The 23,276-nt window shown below is 35.3% G+C and overlaps 1 protein-coding gene across 3 annotated transcripts in view; it reads right to left on the bottom strand.

Moving 5' to 3' along the window:
* The window catches only part of LOC122835732 (voltage-dependent calcium channel subunit alpha-2/delta-1), a 67,708-nt gene that overhangs the window by 16,451 nt on the left and 27,981 nt on the right, over nucleotides 1-23,276 (bottom strand). For 2 of the 3 annotated variants that reach the window (XM_044125016.1, XM_044125014.1), the window contains exons 7-23: nucleotides 19,617-19,748; nucleotides 18,335-18,404; nucleotides 17,442-17,492; nucleotides 17,121-17,220; nucleotides 13,034-13,192; nucleotides 12,410-12,514; nucleotides 9,388-9,466; nucleotides 9,022-9,071; nucleotides 8,834-8,923; nucleotides 8,665-8,739; nucleotides 8,499-8,579; nucleotides 7,703-7,777; nucleotides 3,928-3,999; nucleotides 3,691-3,762; nucleotides 2,119-2,180; nucleotides 1,883-1,959; nucleotides 1,069-1,080 (exon numbers count right to left, since the gene is read on the bottom strand). In XM_044125016.1, coding sequence (XP_043980951.1) covers nucleotides 1,069-1,080; nucleotides 1,883-1,959; nucleotides 2,119-2,180; nucleotides 3,691-3,762; nucleotides 3,928-3,999; nucleotides 7,703-7,777; nucleotides 8,499-8,579; nucleotides 8,665-8,739; nucleotides 8,834-8,923; nucleotides 9,022-9,071; nucleotides 9,388-9,466; nucleotides 12,410-12,514; nucleotides 13,034-13,192; nucleotides 17,121-17,220; nucleotides 17,442-17,492; nucleotides 18,335-18,404; nucleotides 19,617-19,748 — 1,362 coding nt within the window. Of the gene's footprint in view, nucleotides 1-1,055; nucleotides 1,744-1,882; nucleotides 1,960-2,118; nucleotides 2,181-3,690; nucleotides 3,763-3,927; nucleotides 4,000-7,702; nucleotides 7,778-8,498; nucleotides 8,580-8,664; nucleotides 8,740-8,833; nucleotides 8,924-9,021; nucleotides 9,072-9,387; nucleotides 9,467-12,409; nucleotides 12,515-13,033; nucleotides 13,193-17,120; nucleotides 17,221-17,441; nucleotides 17,493-18,334; nucleotides 18,405-19,616; nucleotides 19,749-23,276 lie in introns of those variants that run through there. The other variant, XM_044125015.1, reaches the window with a different exon arrangement.

Here is a 23,276-nt window from a genome sequence, read left to right as displayed (position 1 = left end):
TGTATAAGGTAATATATTCTACAAATACAAATGTTCCTTTCATAGACATGAAAAAAATATGCTCAATCATTACACTCTTTGAAGAGACTCTTACCACTGTATCTATTAGATGAGTGGTTGCAGAAACCACCCACTCCATGAAACTGATAAGATAGACAAAGCTTGAGGTGGTCTGGCTCCAAAGTGAAACCCTATACGGCTGAACAGAGAACTTTAGAGTCCCAAATCGCCATCAGAGTAGTCTGCAGCTGTAAGGCATGGTGTGTTGCTTTCTTTAACAGGCCTGTAAATGTGCTGACAGCGTTTATGGCACAGTGACAAACTTTGCAGAGGAATAGTGAAATGGAGGCTGAAACTAACCATCTCTCAGAAATCTCATTTGATGGAATTACTGCACCATTAGTTGTTTATACTTTGTGGCGTCATGTCAAAGTTATGAAAGTTTCATTTAAACCAGAAAATGGCATGTTAAATTCAGTTTTTTTCTTATATTCTTCATCAAAGTAACAGCCTTTCTATTTTTTTCAAACTGCAATTAACATTTCGTCAGAATTCCCCCTCTATTTAATGAAATACAGCCAAATAATTTACAATTCTGTCTAAATTGATTGAGTTAATGTAAATTTTAAACAAAAATATCACTTTGACTTTGTAACTAATAAACTGGTAGCCATGTACTCTTCTAAACAGTTGCTAAGCACTTAAAATCTCCTTTTACTGAAAGCAGGAGAAAGGAAAAGTACTGGAGACAAACAGGTCTAGTAGCGATGTCAACTGAAAAACAAATACATATCAAAGTAATTTTTCTAAAAGTGACTTTAAACATGATTTAGACTCTGCTCTCACCAACAATCGGAATTACGGCTATGAAAATAATTTAAAGTGTGAAAATGTAATTTCTCAGCAACATTACATATTTTAAGAAATTTACTCAACTTAGACTACCGTACTTGAGATTTGAGTCAGTCCCATGGAACCATACAAACACAAATAATAAAAAAGAAAAAGGCTCATGCAGTGATTGTTGCATTGAAGGGAGATAGAAGAACAAAAATAGGGAGTACTTGCCCCAAGGTGAAGCTTTCAGATTCCAGCAGATAAGAAGGATAAAGAGGAAAAGTTCAAAAAATACATTCTAATAAATTGTACAAGAGTTAGACACACCTATATGATACAGTATATACATTTACATGACATATTAGCAGCTATACAATATTTTATGTATTTTGTCATCCTTTGGAGAAGACAGCTTGACTGCATCAGTTTGAGAAAGCCTTGGAAGTTTAGGCACAGCAAATATAAATAAATAAAAGGATGAAGAAACAGAATAGCAAATGAAGGGAGAAGGAAAACTAAGGCAAAACAAGCTGAGATGGTGGATTGAAGTAGATTATTTCTGGGTGAAAAATAAAACTGAAAATTTCTAATTAAAGACAAAATGAAAAGTATAATTGGCTATAGAGACACTTCTATAACTGTGAAATGTGGAGAAAGAAAACCATCTAGTAATAGAGATAATGACAAGATGAGGAAATGTCCGCTGTACTCTAAGCCAGATGAGAGCCAGATGAAGGGAGTAAGGAGGTATAGAAGTGTCCAATGCAGAAAAGATCAAAAGCTTTAATGCTCCAGTCGGGTACTTGAGGGGAAAGACATGTTGAGGAGTTTGCGAGGGAGTAAAGATCCACTGACCAGTGGGTTAAACTACAAAAGAACAGCACAGTGGGACTGGAGGCATTTGAGCTGAAAATACAAAGGCTTGGTTGTGGTTACAGCAAACACTACAACAGATACTCAAGAGTGAAACAAAAACGCAAGATAATCTTTGAGAAACCAACTAGGCTGAATGTTATGAATCTATTTATGTGAATCTTGTACTCACAGATGGCTTGTTTTATATCGTCCCCAAGTTTAGCTTGAATGAAGTTTTCACTGTATTTAGGTAAAACAAGGGCCAGGCTGCAGAACAGATCAAAGTGAGATTAAACTAGTTGCGCTTTTTATATATGTGTAAAAATAATCAAGTATTATCCCACTCATTGGTGGGATAATACAAACAGGAGATGAGTCCCTGCTTTGTTAAACATGATTCTTCATCAACTTCATCATTTGTCTCACCTGTAATCTGTTCCATTGACTGGAGCCCATGTGTAGGTTCTTACCCCTCTGTCTATATATCTCTGCCAAAAGAATAGACAGTTCATTATAAGTTATTTATCATTTCAAACAATGGAAATAAGGAATCAACAAGCCATGGACAATATTTTTCATCCAAAACATGAATATCTATAATTCCTTAAAATTATTGATAAATGTTTTATTCATTAGAAAGTTACAACAAAAACATCCTCAAGTGCAATGAAGACTAAATGTTTTGACAGTGAAATTAGCCTGAGACTAGAAAATCTATGTACAAAGCAAATGTTGCTTTGTTTCTAACATAACATTATTTCATAAATAGACCTTGATTAAATAAACTTAATTTGAATGGATAAATGTTGAATTATTAATATATTTACAATAATACTCTAAATTTCTACTAGAAGTGTTGTATTATAACTCGGCACATTTCTAGTAAATTTATGTGTTGTTTTCTGATTGAGACTGATTGATATCAACTGTTGAAATTATAGTCCCTAGCCTCTTCTTATTCACCTAGTTTCAAAAACAGATTACAGTTTTTTTCCACAGAGGAAGAAAAAAATTTGTGCAAAGGTTGTAGTTGAAGGACATTTTTATAATATATTTTTAGCAGTGTTCTTTGGAAGAATTCTAAGTCAGCTCTCTTGACTGTTAAGTAACTCTACACATGGAATCAATCATAATATTTTACAGCTGGTATGGTACAGTACTCATAGGTGCTAACCTTTTTTCCAGACAAATGAATAACTGGATGTCTCAAAAAAGTGAAGACAGAAATAAAAAGGAATCTATCTCTGCACTAATTTTTTTCTGACCAAGCTTGGAGATTTCAGCAGAATTTTAATTTGCCTTTGATGGCCTTCTTTGACTGAAGTGACTTGTTTCCACTTGGCTTATTTTCTTGTGTCCACCTTTCCATGAGTGTATATGTTTTAAAATAAACTTGCTGCTAGACATTACGACTCACTGCGCTAATGACAATATTCTGTAGTAAACTGAGACAGGTTCTGCTGGAGGATTTTCAATCTGTCATTAAACTACAAGATGTATTTCTCATAGTATTAAATAGAAGCCCTGGTATTGTATTTAGAGACGATTTGGATTAGGAAGAAGGTGTGGTCAGCTCGCAGTGACCAAGAATTAACACAGTATTTGGATTTTGTGTGCATGAATGGAATGCTCGACAGTGTGCAACACATTGCTAGAAATCACCCATTTCTGATAAACCGATCAAAGTTCTGAAGACTGCACTGGAGAAGCAGAGAAATATTTATTGAAATTCCACAGATTATAGGGAAACATCTTAGAGCAGATTTTGTTACCTGTGGTAGGAGGACCAAGATGAAAAAAATTGTTCAATAGAATTGCGGCTGCCTTTCAATAAAATGAGGATTCCCATAAGAGGAGCAATAAGCCATCTTTAAAATGCTGTTTTCAGTTGTACAGAAAATACAACTACAATGTGATCTGCACATTTACAGATCACATGAAAAAAAAATATATATATATTTCATTAAGACTTTTAAAACTAAGCATTTTCACCATTACCTCATCTTGAGTTTTAACCAAAGTATCAATAGTACTTTCTCCTATTTCTCCATCAATCATCATTCTTCTTATCTGTGAAAGAAAAATAAGAAGTGATCAACTTAAAAGTGAAAAAGAGACAGTATAGCTGGTATATTTGAAAATATATTTGAAGACAGTTTTTTTTTTATCTTATGCAAGCATTTAATGTTCTAGATTTTCCTGAGCAAGTGTGATTTATTAATCTGGAAACACTACCTCCACTTTTATGTCATTTTCCAGCTCGGCGTCAAGAAAGTCCAAGGTCACAGGCTCCTGAAATTTAGGATTCTGTAGAAGAGATAATAGTTTGAACTGAAACATGATGAAGTTTCAGGCAGCCACATACAAATGAATCTAATAACAGAAGACTAACAGGAAACAAAGAAAACTTTAACATTATGTTTTTCTAAAGTAACATTGCACCCACTTACCACAGCAAAGATTAAATCACAATAAAATCAAAAAGCTCAGAAAAAAAAAAAAAGATTTCAAAAGCTCTAGCTATATTTCACCATTTTTCAAAACTTAGTAACTGGCCATTTACTGGCTTTTTTCCTTAAATCAACACATTGACAAGTACACTCTTAAGAAAAACTGTGACCTAAAGGAGCTGGATATCAGATTTCAAACGTTTCAGGTAACTAAGAATCCTTTGTTTTTATTTAAGCATTTATAACACAGATTTTAGTTAACTGCACCAGATTCTTCTGCAGAGGGAATGTCAATTATTCCCCCCAACACCTAACCAAATCCAGAACACAAAAAAAAACAAAGGGTATGCACCATATGGCAGTATTTTGTCATTATTTCGAACGCCACACAGACATGAATTAGACTTGATACAAAGTGACACTGAACTCTATTAATGTCCTCTCTTAAAAACCCTATATGTCTGAGTGACTTTATAGTGATATAAAATGGTAGCAGTAATCTAGTTCTTCTCTATAAAAAAGCAGCATGTGAAACCTGATACCAGCCTATATTCCACGGTATTTTCACTCCAAAAATTGCAAAATATGCTAAGATTGCTACATTAAACAGTTTTTTTCGTTTGTTTTTATGGTTTTAATGGTAATAAATTGATTCTTATATTATTCAAATTATTATAACGGGTTTTTGACAGACAAAAAGGACAAAAGAAAAAAACATTTACCAAGTGTTAATCTACAAAAAATAAAGTAAGTTTCTTACATGTGATGATAAGGAAAATAATGCACCAAAAGACGATGATGAAGATGAAGAATCTCCAAGAGGAAAGTAAGAAAAGATAGATGAAACAAATCAAGAGATTCAACAACTGCAAAATGATATACATCATAAATAAATCTAGTTGGGAAAGAAAATTATAATAAAATAAAAATATAAATGGGTAGAATGAGCAAAAATTGGGAAAAAACGCCTTAAATAATAACTGATAAAAAAACAGAAAGAGAGAGAGAACATTAGAGAAACTGCTATATGTTGGCGAGAAATGCGGTGATGTGAGCCAGAGTGAGATGAAAGTAAAAACACAGTAAAAACACAGCAGCAACGCAAGACGTTTGGATGACATTTTCATATTACGATGTTAAACAGGCCTCAAGGTCACAATCAGTATGCCTCGATCTGCTGTTTGACTTATTCAGTGAGACGATCTATCTGCCTTAGGGCTAATGGGAAATAAGCTTGCCTGAATGCAACATCAGAATGAGATCACTCTGATGGAACCTTATTACAAAGTAAGGTCACATTGCTCGGTGGAGTAATATGATCGGAAACCTGAACTCATTTGCCAATACTGACAAATAATTACACTTCTGAAACAATGCCATGACTAGTTGAATTTTTAAATCTGTGTTTGCCACAAGAAATGTAATACATGAAAAGTAAGAGAGAAACCTCTATAGAACTACAAAAAATACGATGAGCTGTCTCTGTATGACAAAGGCATGAACAATATTGCTTAATTTCTAAACCCAAAACTATTGTATGTCAGCCCTGTGTTTCTGTCTTATGACAGATAATATGGAGCTTATTATCTACACCTAAGCCAAGCACTGACAGATTTGCTGGACATGTCCACAATTTCTGAGGTGCAAGTCTCCTAATTCAATGGCAGTTTAGGTGGATCTAAATGCACAAGGCAGTGGCAGTTTGCGGGTAAAGTGTTCAACAACCCAAAAATGATGAAATTATTTTTTTTTTTTTACAATGACCAAAGGGAACACAGGGAGCAAAACAAAAACAATAAATTCATTGGGGAAAAAACAGCAAGGAGACAGGAGGAGAACATGGACTCAAACGGGGAAGTAGCCTGATTAGACGAGAGGAACCAGAAAGGAGAAACTAAGAATGAGTGTATTTATAGTGGGAAGGTTGATTACTGAATAAGAAACAGAATGGTGATTAGAAATATGCTGCAGGTGTGAGGGGAGAGAGAAAAAGAGACACAGGGGACTAGGAAATAAGTATACTTAAGAAGCACAGTTAAAGTAGAGTAACATAGAACAATAATTAGAATAATAACTAGACACATAAACTAGAATCATTAAGAAAGGACTGAATTAATGTCAATCAGAAACAGGACTGAATAAAAAAGAAACTAAAGAATAAACAATTATAAAATTAGAATGGCATAATGAAAACACCAAAACAGCCCAAGATCCTAACAAAGAATTAGGATTGTTCAGATAGGATTACAAAGCACATCACGTGTAAATTATATCACTATATTCAACATGACCACATGTTTAATGGTTCACTAAAGCAACTGCTGCTCAATCTATGGGACTGCAAAACATTCTTTCTAAATTGCCATGAAACTACTTCAGCAGTCTACAGTGCAACTACTTTCTCTCACCTCATGAAATGTTACAGCATACTTATTATTGAGTCTGAGTTTCCTGTTACGAATCCTCTTCTAGAAAAGCAAAAATTATAAAAAGATGTACAGTGATGAACTTTTATGTTTAAATGTATGAGGAGCAGAGCTATAAGGGCCATGAACTAGGTATACATACTTGTAGTCATTGTGAAAGTTCCCTTACAACTTCATGTTCTTATTTTTCCTTGTTTACATGTCATAGGCTAGTCTTGAGCAATGATTGTAAAAGTCTAAAATGACATTTATATGTTCATTTATATACATATTTATTTTATTTTCTGTTACCTCACGTTGCAGGTATAAACTAATGCAAACAGACAGCCTAAAAATTACCACACCCATAGATGCATTAAGCTAAGAAATAAAATAATTAGAACCATAGCTGCTTGGCTTGAAGTGTGTGTGGTCTGCAGTGTCAGATCCATGGAGCAGAGCAGACCAGTTTAAAGCTCTGGGCAACACATGGCCCTTAAACAACCTGTCAGTGTGAGCATGCCTCAGGCTGAAGGTAGTGAGCTGCAAAGGGATTTGTTGAAAAGAAAGCTGGAAACTCTGGTGGGGTCAAGGCTAATTTTTACAGGGTCACATCTTAATGTGTGCCAGTGGCTGAAAGTCCAGTTGCATTTATCTGACAAACTGTGAGAAAACTCAGGGCCTTAGGGAGGCCTCAACATTTTAATGTTGAGTAGAATTTCATTAGCTAACAGAACATTATATGTTTACTTACTAGTTAAATACTAAGCATTTAAAAAATATGTATACAACTATGTGAACAAATAGAACATTTTAACAGAATGTGAAAAAAAGCAGCAAAACCAATTTAATTAGAGATCCAGAAAAAAACCTAAACCTAACTAAAAAGTTTAGTTTTATCCCTTAAAACTTAAAACATGTATGCCATTTCTATGAAATCCCAAATGGCAAAAGTGACCTCCCAGCCATCATCTACGGCCTGATCACATCCACTTATATTCTAGCTGGGGAATAGATTCTGTCTATGAAGATTGATCTGTTGCCAATAGATAAAAAAAACGTTAAAAAAAAAAAAAAAAAGAGTCTTCACCATCTGCTGAGCTACATAATATCTTCTGACAACAATATGTTACAGTGAAGCTGGAGATGCCATACCTTTGGCTGAAGATTGGGATGCAGCAGAACATATCCATTGGGATCAATAGCAAAGTAGTATCCATTAGGACCAATCTGTTGTAAAGATGAACAAAGGAGAGAAACAAAAGATTTTATTTTTGGCCTCAAAGACATACAATTTTTCTTTTATTTGTCATTATGTAGGTAACAAAATTGGAGTGGCATTCTCACGGATAACTAGATAAATAAATAACGTTTTAATAAGTCCTTAAAACCCACACTTATACCGTTATTCATGGCAAAAGAGGGGTGGCATCATGGTGCAATGATGTGTAGCACTGTCATTTCAGAAGAAAATAATAATTTCAGGCTACATTCTCCATTGAGACTGTTTTGTGAATCACAAATGTCCACAAGGAGGAGTCAGTGTTATGTTATATTTATTCTGTATTGACTCAGTGATGGTCTGACATCCTATTTAGAGTATACTCTGCCTCTCAACTCATGTTTGCTGGGATAGGCTTCAGAGTACTGACTCTAAACATGATGGATGTAAGGGATCATGGCAGCTAATGGATTATTAAAAACTTGTAGGAAGGATTTACTGGTCCCAAAAGCACCAGTGTAAGTTGGAACAAAGAAAATGTATTATGCACTGCATACCCTGTTTTGTGAAAGGTTTTGTATAGACAGCCAGCAAAATTTTGTTTTATCACATATTTCCTCCAGAGGGGAAGAAAGCTCATTTTGGACATCTTAGCTAGCCAGAAGACTTCATGAAGTAAATGCTTTTTTTCTGAATGCATGTGATCTCATGTGGATGAATTACACTTACTGTGAAGCGTGGTGTGAGTTTCTTGATGTCGTCAAGAGATACATCAATCGCCATTACGCCCAAAATCAACTGATTTTGATGCTTAAGTGGAAAAAAAAAACAGGAGAGGAAAATTGAGGAATGTTGTATTTATCAGGTTGACCATGAATACACATATTTACATTACCTCTTCGTTCCTGTCATCAACAGTCTTTGTTCTGTTGAAAACAGGCAGTGTTCCAGTAATGACCAGACCTAGTTCCTGATGCAGAATCAGGAGAGAGCACTGTTATAAATTTTCATAGCAAAATATGTTTTGCTAATTGTCACAGAACAGAAAAAAAATCATGTCCTACCAGAGCATCAAGATAGACATTAGTCCACTGGACTTGTTTGGCCTGTTTGTCTGCTAGAACCATGGGCCTTCCCAAGACATCTAGATATTCCTGAATTTAACATACATAAAAATGTTTTCCCTCCTTCTTTCAAAGATGGCATGCATTCTTCAAACTCTTAAAGAGACTGTAAAATGTTCCGACATCACCTGTGTGTTTATCCTGATGGCTCCAATGGAAGGAATCTCGTAAAAGTAACCTGGGAAAATGATCATACTTTCAAATTTAATGAAAAAATACAACGGAGAATGACAAAATATTGTCTAAATGTGTATTTTACCAATGTGTGGTACAGTTCTTTTCTTATTCCACTATAAAACTTGAACTTACAAATTAGTTCCCTTATTTATAATTTGATCCTGATACTCTTGCATTTCATTATGTTGTTTTAATGACGTATTAACTTATGACACGATCGTTTCTCCTTTTGATCAATGTAAATGTTTACTATGCTCTTTCTGTAAGCACAGTAGAGTTACTGTAGAGGAGAAGCAACTGAAACAAATGCGTGATACCTTTGTTGGAGCAGGCCATCCATTGGATGGGTCCTTTATCATAGTTGTGTTGTCCAACTGAAAAGGTGAAGATTCTGACCTAGAAAATAACATTAAAAATATTAATGACACCTCATTCATGGGTCTCCATGCCTCGATGAAACTTGTTTCATGGGATTTAACAACACGCACTTGAATGCAACATGCCAAAACTTTCAGAATTCAAGTTCAGTGATATCTCAGAGTTTACATGTTTTACCTCGGATGACCAAATTTTGTGTAATCTTGTTGAAAATGTGACACTCACATGCTGAAAAATAACTTAAACCTAGATTGAGATTAGTAAAAATTTTGAAAAGAAGTGAATTTTTACTGTTTTACATGAGACCTACATGATGCCTTTGAATCAGAAAAATCCACTGTTTGGAAATCAGATCGATATTTATGGACCAGAGGCTTTGAAGGAATTCAGGTATATTTACCTCACCCGTTGCAGAAACATTAAAAAGTTTCACACACAGAGTCAAAAGAAGCTAAAAGAATGTGTGGAGCTGAGGTGAAGAGCAAGTCATGATTTTTGTCTATATTCACCTGAAAACGGATTCATTTCACACATGCAAGTTCTCATTCGATTTCATTGAAATATAAAATCTATAATCATAGCAGCTTTCAATTTAACAAAAGTACATTTTAAGAGTGTGGAGCCACTAAATAACCCTGAGGTGATAAAGTTGTGCTGCTGGATAAGTTGATTGTCTCTAGAAACCATGAAAACTGTGAGAGTTTGCCCAGAGTGTCTGCCCAGAGTTGACAGACACTCTTACTAAATACACTGGGTACTCAACAACAACTTTATTAAACACATTTCTTTAAACAGTGAGTAAGCCAGTCACACTGCACTAACTCAATGCATTTAGAGATAAGTGAAGACCACTTACTGAAGTTCAAACTGAGCATCAGAATTGGGAACAAAAGGGGGATTTAAGAGACTGGTTCAAGATGACTGAAAAGTAATAGAAGTTCAATATTAATTTGTTACAACAAAGGCATGAAGAATACCATTTCTGAACAAACACCACACTGAGCCTCAAAGAAGATGGAAAACTACAGCACATAAAAACCTGGGGATCACTTCTGCTAGTTAAGAAGACAAAACTGAAGCAAAAGTTCATACAGACTCACCAAAAACTGATGATAACAAATTGGAAAGATGCTAACTGTTCAAATGATTCTCAGTTTAATTTGGACACAATGATGTTAGATTTAGAATTTGGAGTAAACAACATCAAAGTAAATAACATAAATCCATCCTTGTATCAGCTGTTCAGACTGTTCCTGGTGCTATGATATTTTGGAGCAAACTTTCTTGGCTTTTTCGGCCCCTTTGAAGCAGTCAGACATTGTTTAAATGTCCATCCCTTTATAACCACATTGTACCCACCTGCTTATTACACTTTAAGTTGTTTTTTTTTTTTTATGGGGGATAAACGTCTGTGTTCGCAAACAGTGCTGCTGCTCTCCGCACCTTTTAATTGCCCCTTTGGGATGAATAAAATTTTATTGAATTGAACTGAATCTTCTGATAGCTACTTCTAGCAGGATAAAGTCACAACGTGCAGATCGCCACGACCATTTTTTTAATTATTTTACAAGAACAGTTTTTTTTGCCCATCATATTGTGCAGCCCTCTTGTATACTTTTCAATATTTACTTGTTTTGCCAGTAGGTCTCAGTGGAATAATACTTTTTTTCTTATAATTATTTGTATCTAAGAGAAATGAATTTGAGCCACTAAGAGAACTGCTCAAATGTCCAGTTTGTTAAAGTAATGTGAATTCATGCTTCCTTCATCACTTCTCAAAGTGAATGAGACATTCAGTATTTTGTTTCTCAAAACAAAGGACACAATGCCCCATCGGTTTTAGTAACCAGGATTTATGTAAATAACGTTTAGATCACTAAAATAAAGATAATCACCACTGCAGAATATATTTAAACATGTTTAAAATGCTCTTTATTTTTGATGATAGAACGTTTTAAAGAATATTATATTTCACGGTGCTTTACAGACATACAAAAAAAACAAAAAAAAAAAAAACAGAAATAGGTATTTTGTTTTTGTTGACTAATTACCTCTAGAAAGAAATTTAAAAAGGATCCATATAGAATGGAGTAGGCTAAAAGACTTCTAAAGAAACACATCATGCTTTGATTTAATGAAATTCAAAAGCAGATTAGCATGACAAAGTCACTGACCTTCATCAGTCTGGAAAGCGTTACAAAGAGGCACAATAAACTTTAATGAAAGCCCTTATCCACAAATGGGAAATGAACATGGAAAAGTGGCAAACCTCCCCAGGAGTGGCAGCACAAAATAGGTCATAAAAGGATCTAGAACAACATTTAATAGCACCCCCAGTTGACTTTTCCCAGTTGAAGTCCGTATACATGATAAAACAATGAGAAAGAAAGGTATTTATAGCATTGTGGGAGCATTCCAAGGCGAAAGCGGCAGTTAAAAGGAACACAACGATCCATCTCATGAAATACCTTTGAAGAATGATTTAGCGACTGATGGAAGAAAAGATGCACACTTTCTAGAAAGTGGTTTAAAACTAACAATTTCAGTAAAAGAAAATCATGACCACAGTCAAACATGGTGGGGATACCATGATGGACTGAGGGTGCTTTACCATTAAAGAGCTGGATGTACCCAAAAAGATTTTCATGACATGACGAAAGTTTCTGGAAATGTATAAATGTTTCTGTGAATGTCCAAATGTTTGCAAATTGAATCAAATAAAAGTGTGATTCAATATGTTATCATATGAAAGTGCTGTAATTGTTCTCTTTGAGCTTCTGAACTTTGTCATTCTTGGTACTTGGGCCTTTGTGCTGCGACTTCGCCCTTTGCAGTATATTTGACTTTGTTTTAATAAATCAAACTGTTATTTTTTCCTCCACCTGTCATCTACCTCTCAACCAGCATTTGGGTCATAATGCAAATAAATCTCCAGCCCCTGAAACATGAATCCACAAGTACCTTTTTGTCCGCATTATATTTTTCCAGTACGGACTGAGCTCGTTCCTCTCCTCCATCAGTAAACAGCATGATGATCTTGTTGCAGTTTGCTCTACTCACATTTGTCTATTCAAAACAAAAAACAGACAAGGACTATTAAGTTGATACACTTTCATTCTTCTCCTTGAAAATAAACATCTGCTCATACTGTCTTAACCTCTGGCTTGCATACTTATCAAGTGAAACTTAAAATTGGCATTTCAAGCTATCTTCAAAATGTTTTCACTTAAAATGAACAAAAGCAGTGTTTTCTGTATCAAAGTGTGGTGATACAATTTGTTTTGAACCAATATGATTTATTTTGAGATTGGCAGAAACATCAAGGGTCGACTGTCGTCAATCACAAAGTGTAAGCCTGTACTCCGGACAATCATTTTAACATTTTGATAACTCCTGCAGTCCTTCCTCTCCATGCCCAAACACTGAAAATGAAGCACTACTTTCAACCAGCAGATGGCAGTAAAGACAACAATTTAAAGCTGCTGAACAATGAAGACAAAAGAGGCAACATTCATTCAAAACTTAAATCAGATCCTGTGTTCTCTATATGGTCTGAAGTCAGACAAGAAAACCTGTCTTACTCACCGAATAGAGCTGTTCAAACGCAAACTCAAAGCCTTTAGTGTAATTTGTAATTCCTTTGGCTGTAATGTTCTGCACAGCATCTTTCAGCAGCTTCTTGTTCCTCACGTTGGCCTGAACCAGATGGTCGAAGCAGGCTGTGTTCTTTACTCTAGTGTTAAACTGGGAAACAGAAGCAAAAAGTTGTGACCTGAAAATTATTCATACAATTAAAGCGTCTGTGCATGTGTAACAAATATGAACGCGCGCACAATCGTAAACACAAATGCATGGAGAACACTTCCACCTGGCCTTGGCTCTATCAGGCAGTGGTAAACAGACACATTCATCAAGCCCCACTAATTGCTTCACATCCTTGGAGCTCAACGATTCGGTACCCATGGAAACAAGATTCTGCTATATAAAAATGAGGATAAGCCACAGCACAATACTTTTTCCAAAGGTGAGACATTCTCATATCCACCCTACAGAAAATATATGCAGAAATACTCTACTCTACAACTTCCATACAGGCAGAAACTCTTTATCAATCAACAAACAACAATCATTACAATCATTGCTAACAAATAGCATCTAGACTGAGCCGCGCTATAGCTTAAATTGATTGTCCATGATTGGAGAATACATTTTAAACCAATAGACTTAGCCTCAACTGGAAAAAACAAAAAAAAAAGAAAAAGAAAAGAGCAATTCAAAAGTATTAATATGAGGCACATGAGACAACAGAGTAACTAGCACTTCTATTGTGTTGCAGAACTGTTCTAAAACAATAATGCTCCTCATTGATCCAAACTAATCAATATTTTCCTGTGAGATGGTCAGTAGGAGAACTGATAACTCTGATCCACACAGACAGGCAGGCAAAAAGTTCCTGCACTGTATTTCACAGCTCTGAATATTCTATGGGAGGAATAGTAAAATAAATACATATTTTTGGATTAAGTTAATTTTCTCTCTAATAGATGAGGTTGACAACACACAAGCAAGGCATAAACACAAGGAGCAATAATTTTGCTTACAACTGACAACAAGAAGTGAACAGAGATTTTCTACCACATATTCTATTTAAAGAAGTGACGAAGGTGAGAGCAGAAGGTGAGAATCAGAGAAAAAGGACAAAAAAAAGACAGCAGGAGGAGTGTGAACACAGGACTCAAAAGTGGATTCAAAGGGAGGAACTCAAAATTTTTTTATAGTTAGCTCATATCACACATTCATCATCTCCTCAGAGAGAAAGATACTATTTTTCTTTTCCAAGAAAAGTTCATTATATCCAAAGAGGGAAAAAAAAATGATGTGAATGTGAATGAAACTTGAAATTTTACAGTTCTCTAGGGATCCTATTACAACCACTCTCGTATGTGTGTGCTATTGTCCAGGCTTTAGAAATGGATTAGTGATGACTCAGAAAAGACGGCTAATCTCCAAACGCTAATCCTGTTGGACTCTCTGCATTTCTGACTTGGAACAATGTGACTTGCTCACCAGACTGGCACTGGTAAACATGGCTGAACAGGCAGGATGGAAGTTTTAGAGGTTAAATGAGGTGAGAGGTGTGAAGGTGGCTAGATGAAGTGCAGTGTTGCGAGCTAGTGAGAATAAGTTGAAAAATGAGAAAAAGAAAGAGTGGAGGAGATAAATGAAAAGACAGAAAAGCATCCATAGCAATCTTTGACCTGTCCAGGTGTTAAGGTATGTACTGAAGATCTTTCATTGTCAAATTCCAGTTTAGTCCCTGGGCTACTGTTAATAAGGGTAATGATTAATGGATAACATCACAGACCAATGATTTAGTGACAGGTAACACCCTCAGGGACAGAGACACATCACTGTGTGAACATGTGCATAGAAAAAGAAGGAAAAAAAAAAGTTTATCTTTTTTTCCCTCTTTTTTGTTACATGTGTAATTCTAATAATAGTTCCTGGCTTTATGTTTATGGTATTGTCTGCAGTTTAGTTGCTTGCCTGTAGGTTCAAAGTGTAAGTAAAACTGTATTAAAATGTAACAAGTTCCTAAAAAAACAGCAACCCTGCTAGTGCTGTATTCGTGGCCTCTTTTGGTTTGTGTTCAGCTTCATTTCAGGATTTTTCTTTTTTGTTTGTTTTTCATATTTAGTTAGTTAGTTTCAAGATTCCTTATGCCTGCGTTCTGTTCTTCAGTATTTAAGAGCTTATATTGTACTCTGTATTGCAGGCTTTAGCTACATTTGATCTTTATGGATCTTTGGAACTGATTTCCTATTTTTTATCATCTCTTCACAATCTGTATTTGCGTATCTGTGTACTCCTCATAAAAGTAATTACATTTATTTAAATAACACTTATTACAGTCAAAATCACAAAGTGCTTCACAAAGACACAAACACAAAAACAACAATATAAAAACTGGCATGAATGGTAGCAGTCTAATTACGGTCAGTAATTGGACTGGTACTGCTACTGTCAGTATAACAGTGTCTTTAGAGAGTTTCAGAGCCTCAACCAGAAAAGCCCAATCTTCATGAGTTTTAAAATGAGTCCAAGGTGTGACCAACCACCTCTGATTAGATGATCCTAAAGTACTACAGGAACAAAAAGGATCCTATAAAATAGCACTGGGAGATTTGTATACTTCGAGTATATTCTGAGGGTGTTTACTTCTTCTATAATATCTTGCTAGTTTTTTGTGTTCCTTGGTCTAGCTTAGGTTCCTTCAGTGTCTCAGCACCATGCCCCTTCCAGCTGTCTCCCATTTTGCCAAAAGTGATATTTTTGTCTAAATCATCTTTTGGCAAACAAAGAGGTGGTGACCCAAAGACCCAAGCTTAAATTGACTAATGAAGAGAAGTTAAACATTTGTCTTATAATACAATACCAAATTGATATGGACACCTGCATTAAGAGGAAATCCTGTCCATGAATGTCACAAAATAGATTAGTGACAGAGGTCAGATCTGGCAGAGTCCAACCAGCAGTGGGAACAATCTTGACTTTGTGCCTATAATACTGCAGACACAGCTCCTTTTAATTGAGCTTTTTAGCAGCTTAAATGATTTAGGAGCTTTTTACAAGCATGCAGTGGGAGAAAAATAAATAAAAACACATCTCTTTTAGTCTAACTCACCAAGCTCCCCAACTGAGTTTGTTGATTTTAAATCTTTGCAAAATCTCAGGACTGCAATGGAACGGAATGTATTGTCAAAGACAAAAGAGTCCCCATGGAGCAGAGACAGAGCCTGAATGTCTGTCTTTGTGCAAGGAGAAAGCAGACAGCTCCAATCTCTGTAAAGACCCATCTCAATAAAGCCCTCCACAGGTACTAATTAACTAATTTCCAGATAGTTTTTTTTTCTGAATGTAATTACAAAACATGGTGGGTCTTGAGTACATGGAAAGATGTATAGGGAGAAATGTTAGGGGTGACTGGTAAATGAGAAAAATAAAAATGAAGGAAAAGTAGGTGGGAACAGTGACAGGAAGGAAGATGCAGTGTTGTGTAAAGATGAGAACGTGGCGTGTAAACAAATCATGTGCTGACACCAAACAATTGATGGAGGTATATGATAAAAACCTGAAAGGTCTTGTATCTCATACAGATGAAAGGAACAAATTTGACAATGTAAAGGCAAAGAAAGAGGTGGATGGCTGCTTCCTGGGTTCACTGCTGTCACAGCACAGTTTTAATTTCTTGAGGAGCAGTGGGATTGTTGAGTCATAGTTATGTCCACAGCTGTGGATTGGGGGGATGGCTGGAGGCATGAAGGGTCTAAAGATTAGAGTTCTAATCTTTAGCAACAAATAGAGCAGGAGGTATTTCATTAAATATCAGGTTTATGGTGTCCATGAATCTTTTCCTCATTACTTGTCTCAATCTCTTTGTCCTTAGTGAATATTTAGGTCTGCATTGCCATGAGTTGAATACGTGCAGGCATGAGCAGATTAAAAAAAATAATAATTTGAACACACGCTGAATAAAGTGGATAGTAATAATAGCGGACAATAATTTACATTTAGACATTTGACATGCACATTTCACTCTTTGTTTAATCTGGACATGTACTGTAAAACCCATGACAAAAGATGACAAGGTGAAAAATGAAATAATACTTACATAAACAACATTGACGTAATCATCATCAGACAATGTCTCTAGCATCTCACTGACGGATGTTCTGATTAGTTTCAGAGTCAGACCTGAGACACTACCACTCCTATAAGTAAAAAAAAAAAAAAGAAAAAATGAAACACTTGACAGCTTCTCACTCAATATCAGCTCATTTCTTCTGTGAGACTGTAGTCTGCATAGTAAAAAATGTAATTTGCCTTAAGAAATACAGAACATTATGAAGTAGGTAAAAAGAAAAACACATTAAGCGTAGAGAAGAAAATGTAAAAAAGATAATGGAGCTGTGAGGATATTTCATGTACTCACGCATCCACAAGGATTAGCATATCTTTGGGTGAGGCAGCCCCTTGAATGTACCTTAATGAATGAAAAAAAGAAAATTTCTGGATTAAGACTTGCAAGTTTTGATTCACAGTTAATATTCCAACTGACATTATAATGATTTACCCAAAGGTAACACATTTAATTGTTCCATTTTTTATGTACTAGAGGGGAAATTATTACAAAGTTAATAAAAAGGCTTTGCAGTATTAATGTTGGAAAAGTGTTTGCAAATAACTATATCCCTGACTAGAAACTGTGAACTTCCACTTATAATTGCCGTCAGATCTTTAAAACAGATTATTCTAATAACGTGTGTATCTCATCACTTAAACTGGAAATGGATCCAAATTTGCTTTTGAAAAAATTTGAAATGCATTTTGTTTACAGCACGTAAGACAACAACTCTTTCTGAACAGTAACCCACAACCCAAAGAAGAACAGTACATGTGTCAATAAGGATAGCATTGTAAGGTGAAACCTTCTGTATGTACACACACACCGGCCACTTTATCAGGTACACCTTGCTAGCACTAGGATGGCCCACTGTTTGTATTCATAGCTGCTTCAGATATTTGCTTAGACATAAATATAATAGCTTAATTTATTTTGCAGATTTGTCAGTTTTATATCCCAGAGTGTCAGTCTCCTGTTCCTTCACATCCTAAAGGAGGTGAATTGGACCTGGTGACCAAAGGTTACTGGAGTAAGGTCACTTGAATCCCGTGTCTTTCTCATCCTAATTAACTTTTCAAGATCAGTCAATGCATTAAGTTGCTAAAATGTCATTGTCTAAACTGGTATTTATGGTGATGGGCAATTGAACAGGTATACCTAATAAAATGGCAGATGAGCAAATTTCTTCCCAGTTTTATTACCATGGTCTCCTGCGGACATCATACAGATCAATTTTGCTGGGAGTTTTGCGAGCATCCATCCATGGAGAGGCTATAAAAGGAAATCAAATGTAGGCTTATTATAATCTTGCTTATTATTAAATGGAATTAACACTAATTCCTATTTTGGTTCAATTTCTGACACATTCAGCTGCGAGACTGTTAAACTCTAGCATTATGCAGCGTTAAATATGGCTCAGCAGTGAGTCACTGTCTCATATGATAGGACACATTTTCTAATGACAGCTGGCCAGTTGGATGCATTCCTAAATTCATCACACCACGTACACTGTGGCACGTTTTATGCTGTTCAAAAATAATACCAGGAGGAAAAATTGGATGTGCAGGCTTTCTGCTTTAGAGAGCCCCACAACAAATGCAAGTCTGCAGGAGCATACAGTATGTTCAGGCCTGTCATGCGGTTATAGGGTTAAGAAAACCAGCTTTAAAATGACAATTATGATTACTCATTTTAATCTCCCTATTAGTTAATCTGCTACTGTTGGTAAATATTGTGACCAGTTGCCAAATAATGTTTTGATTCCTGTTTTAATGCCAAAATAGGTTTGACAAAGCAATGTAGAGACTCTTCTAGACTCCTGAATGTATGTACCATCATCAAAGTTACAAATGCATGGAAATTAGTCTTGGATTTATTTATTAAACTTTATTTAACCAAGTGAGTTAGTAAGAATTGTTTTTATTCATAAAAACAATATTTACATTTTTACAAAGGTTGTATATTTATGCATTAATATGCACTCTTTGTGTGAATTTAGAGTGCACAATATGTTGTAAACTCAATATCAATAACTAAATATCAGATGTCAATTTTGTAACATATCAAATAAATATCTGATGTAACACCTGATATTTAGATGTTATAGGTGAGAGGGACTGCTTTGTTAAAATTATTGGCTGTGGTTTTGGAGTTGCTCCAACCCAGTTGTTTAGCCACTACAATTTTTAGTCTTGTCAAACTTGCCAAAATTCTTCCAGTCACAATTTTTTCCCACTTCTAACATTAATTTAATGCTGTTGATTATTATAAATCTGTTGCCTTATACATAACACCTAATAACATGAAGTATGATGAAAAGCTAACCATCTCATCCGTTAGTAGTCATTATGTTACTTCTGATTTGTGTAGTATCAATTCTACAGTGAATCATCACACTGTAGATTACTAAGAAAAAAGACTAGATGTTATCTGTAGCCACAGGTTGCATCTTGGGATAACTCAGGTACTTATTGATTTATTTACCTGGGTAGTAGCGAGCCAGACCTGTAGCACTGCCAAACACCTGCCAAAGAAGTGTTGGGTCATCTTCTCTATTCTTTTTAAAGACATCCTCCAATGCCTCTGTCCAGTTCAGCTCATTCAGCACAATGGTAGCTGTAATATACAGAGGTACAAATCCATACTTTGTGTCAAAAGATAACATAGTACAAACTAGACAATCATGTATCAGATGAATAAGGTATATTACTGATATATATTTTCAGAAATTATGTAATATCTCAAGATGCTAGTCTACCCCTCTTCTCCAAGGTTCATTACAAACACCAAAATATCAACACACCACTGTAATTTATACTCAGGTGGGATGGCCTGGTCAGACTTCCCAAAGGAACTCTCATTGGTTAACTTTTACTAAGCCTCCTGGCAGCCTATGTTTGTACAGCAATTGCACTGAGGAATGTTGACTCTTATGCTTTCAACTCTCACAAATTACTGCTTTGTTATGTCGCCGTTGGTGAGACTGAATTGGGTAAGAAGACTTTCGTTCATTCTGCTCCGTCTTCTTGGAACTTGCTACAAGAAACTTTGAAATTGACAGATTTTATCTTGTTTAGTGCATTTATGTCCAAACTAAAGGGTCTTGAGACCGACTCAATGACATGTACCTATTTTTTATAGCTTGACATTTTCTTTTAACTGTAAGTTTTTTGTTGTATGTGTTGCTGACTCTTTGGCCAAGACTCCCTTGACAAACAAGTTTTTGATCTCTATGGGTTTTTATTCTGGTAAAATAAAGGTAAAGAATATGTACTTATTCATTTTTCATACAATATCAGCTTAGCATTAGCCATTGCTGCAGATTTATTGAAAATGCACAGCCCCATTAATTTAAGCTTATCTTTTATAGAACAGTAAGATGCATTATGCTTAAAAACATTGCCACAAAAAAATAAACAACAAATGTTTTGATGTTAGTTAACATCAAAAATGAAACTAAGAGTCCAAATATTAAGATTATCAGTGTAGTTTATTTGCATGATCAGATTAGATTTTTCTACACAATTCTGTGGGTCCGCAATTGTCTGTGTTTGCATGGTCAAACAGTTTAGAGGACACAGCCGAGCCTGTCAGAATGCCGTGGAAAATAGTCAAAGACACGTGGGGATCCAAGATTAACACATTCATCAAGATTCACAGACAGACTCACTCAGCGTCGGCTCATTTGCTCAGCAGGACACATGAGCAAATATTTGTCCAGCTCAACAGCAAATGCCCATGTTTAGCCACCAATAAAAGTGGTGGTATTCAGGAAGGAGCTGCTATGTTGGTAGAAAATTAATCTGTCTTATTTTAAGAGTGTTTATTATCAGAAACACCCAGCTGCCTGTGTGTGTCTGTTTGTGCTTCTATCACTGCATTCGTGTGATTGATAGTGTGTGTTGTGAGAGGCAACAGGCATTATGGATGTAATGGCACAGGACCAAGGCAGCTCAGAGCCACATAACCCTGACTATGATTGATGGAGATGCAACATGTGCTATCGCAACTCAATCTTTTCTTTGTCTAGCTACTACTGCTGTTCAGTGACACAATTTTCAAAACATCTTCATATTCTGACGATTTTTCATTTAACCACTTAAACCTTTTTAATGCTAGATCTGAAATACATTAAAGATATTTCAGTAAACAAATAGTTAAATTTCTTTTTTACATTAGAAAATAAAAAAAAATCTATTGTCTAAATGTAATAACATAACATCCCTTTAGTGTACGCTTGGTCATTTGTAGCAAAGGATGCGGCTACAGCTAAAAAATATGTCACTTGTTAAATTGCAAGTTAGAACATTAACTTTTCCGCTTGACATCAATGCAATGTAAGTGTATTTCTTTTGGGAATTAATTGACAACATATACGGCAAAAAGTTCTCAGCAAGAAATTTTTAATATAATTTGAAGCTATGAAACTATGTCTCTTCTGAGTAGAACAAAATTATAGACAAAGAAAATAAAGTATATATGTTTTGTACAGAGGGTACAAAACATATATACCTTATTCCTTCAACAATAAGGTATATATGTTATTCCTTCAACAATTGGAATGTTTTAGAGTCACTCCAGTTAATAATTAATCATTTACTAAATTGATTGATAAAGCTGAATGATTGATTGATTATGTCGATAACGATTAATCACGATTAATTGTTTCAGCCCTAATATATGTGTGTATATTTGTAATTGAAAGGTAATGTAAAGGGATTATGTTTTCTATCTGTTTAGATATGTATACATGACACATTGGGCTCCTATATTGAGTGTGAAGTGACTCATTGATGTGCTAAGCAAACAATCATTATCTATGTGCATGTCTCATGAGGACAGCATTAATGGAGACTTGGAGGCCAGGAGTACATGTGTCATTAGGAAAAGGAGGCAAAAACCAGGCAGTGAGTGGGAGTGCAATTAGTAATGTGTTTCTTCATTAACTATAACATTTCAAAGAAAAAAGGGAGAAATACTGAGAATTTAAATGTTATATTTTATTATTTTACCTTAGGATTAGCCAACAACAACAAACAAAAAAAATCAAGTGGATAAATATCATCACACAAGCCAGTTGAGAAACATAGTGCCTCCAGTGTGTATTGAGGCATTGCTTAATTCCACTAAAGTACTCCATGACAAAGGCTCACAAGTCGGGGTGCACCCCTATTAAAAACTAGTGAGGTGGATTCAAGCCTGAATCTTTACAGGCACATAAAGACAACTTCAACTTACTCTGGCTCCCCGTAGCTCAGAGAATAGTCTTAAATAAACTTTTATTAAATCAATAAATGGCTTAGTACTAAAATATGTAAATGACCTATTGCCCTTGTTTCAACCTTTAGGGCTACTCAGGTTTTTTGGTTCAAGTCTACTCTGCATTCCCAGTGTCAGAACTAAACATGGAAAAGCAGCATTCAGCATTTATGCACCATATGGGGTTTGTTTGAATAAGAGGTAAAAGCCCAGATGTTTAAACTGGAACATTGATTAATATTTGATCTTGATTATTTTGTTCATGGCATTTGACGACATGCAATGTTTGTCGCTCGTTTCATTATTATTTATTGTGCTATGTTTTTATCAATCAATCAGTCAATCAATCATGTTTAGTTTATGTGTATAGCACATTTCAGCAACAAGGCAGTCTAAAGTGATTTGAATCATAAAACCAGCTTTTAAGGTACTCCATTACATAAAGAACTTTGTTGCGGAAATATCCAATGCAAATAAACGTGACTTGACTTTCTGAATCTGTAAATAACTCAAAATACCCCAGGGAAACTTGTGCCTTGTTTTGTTGTGGCGAGTCATATTTGTATAATCCTACATAAAGATATCATATAGCATATACAAGGGTGAAATGTAAATAGGATGTTTATTTTGTTTATGTTTATATTAAAGTTTTAAAGAGATCTTGGCCTTTGAGAAGTCTATACACGCAGAACTCTAATCTGAACCTCAAGCTGCTCTGTAGATGTGAGTGTGAATGTTCAGCAACTACACTGACTTGATCAGACCGTTCACATCAAATTGTTTCGCATTAGCTCTTTTAATACATCTTTAGGGGATAATACGTTTATGATTGTGTTAAGCATTCTGGTCCAAAAATCCACTGCACTCTCTGCCATGAACATGTCC

Source organism: Gambusia affinis, linkage group LG08 (assembly GCF_019740435.1).
Source record: "Gambusia affinis linkage group LG08, SWU_Gaff_1.0, whole genome shotgun sequence".
Classification (NCBI taxonomy): domain Eukaryota; kingdom Metazoa; phylum Chordata; class Actinopteri; order Cyprinodontiformes; family Poeciliidae; genus Gambusia; species Gambusia affinis.
Note: the sequence above shows the minus strand (reverse complement) of the source record. Positions and strands in the feature narration are given on the sequence as shown.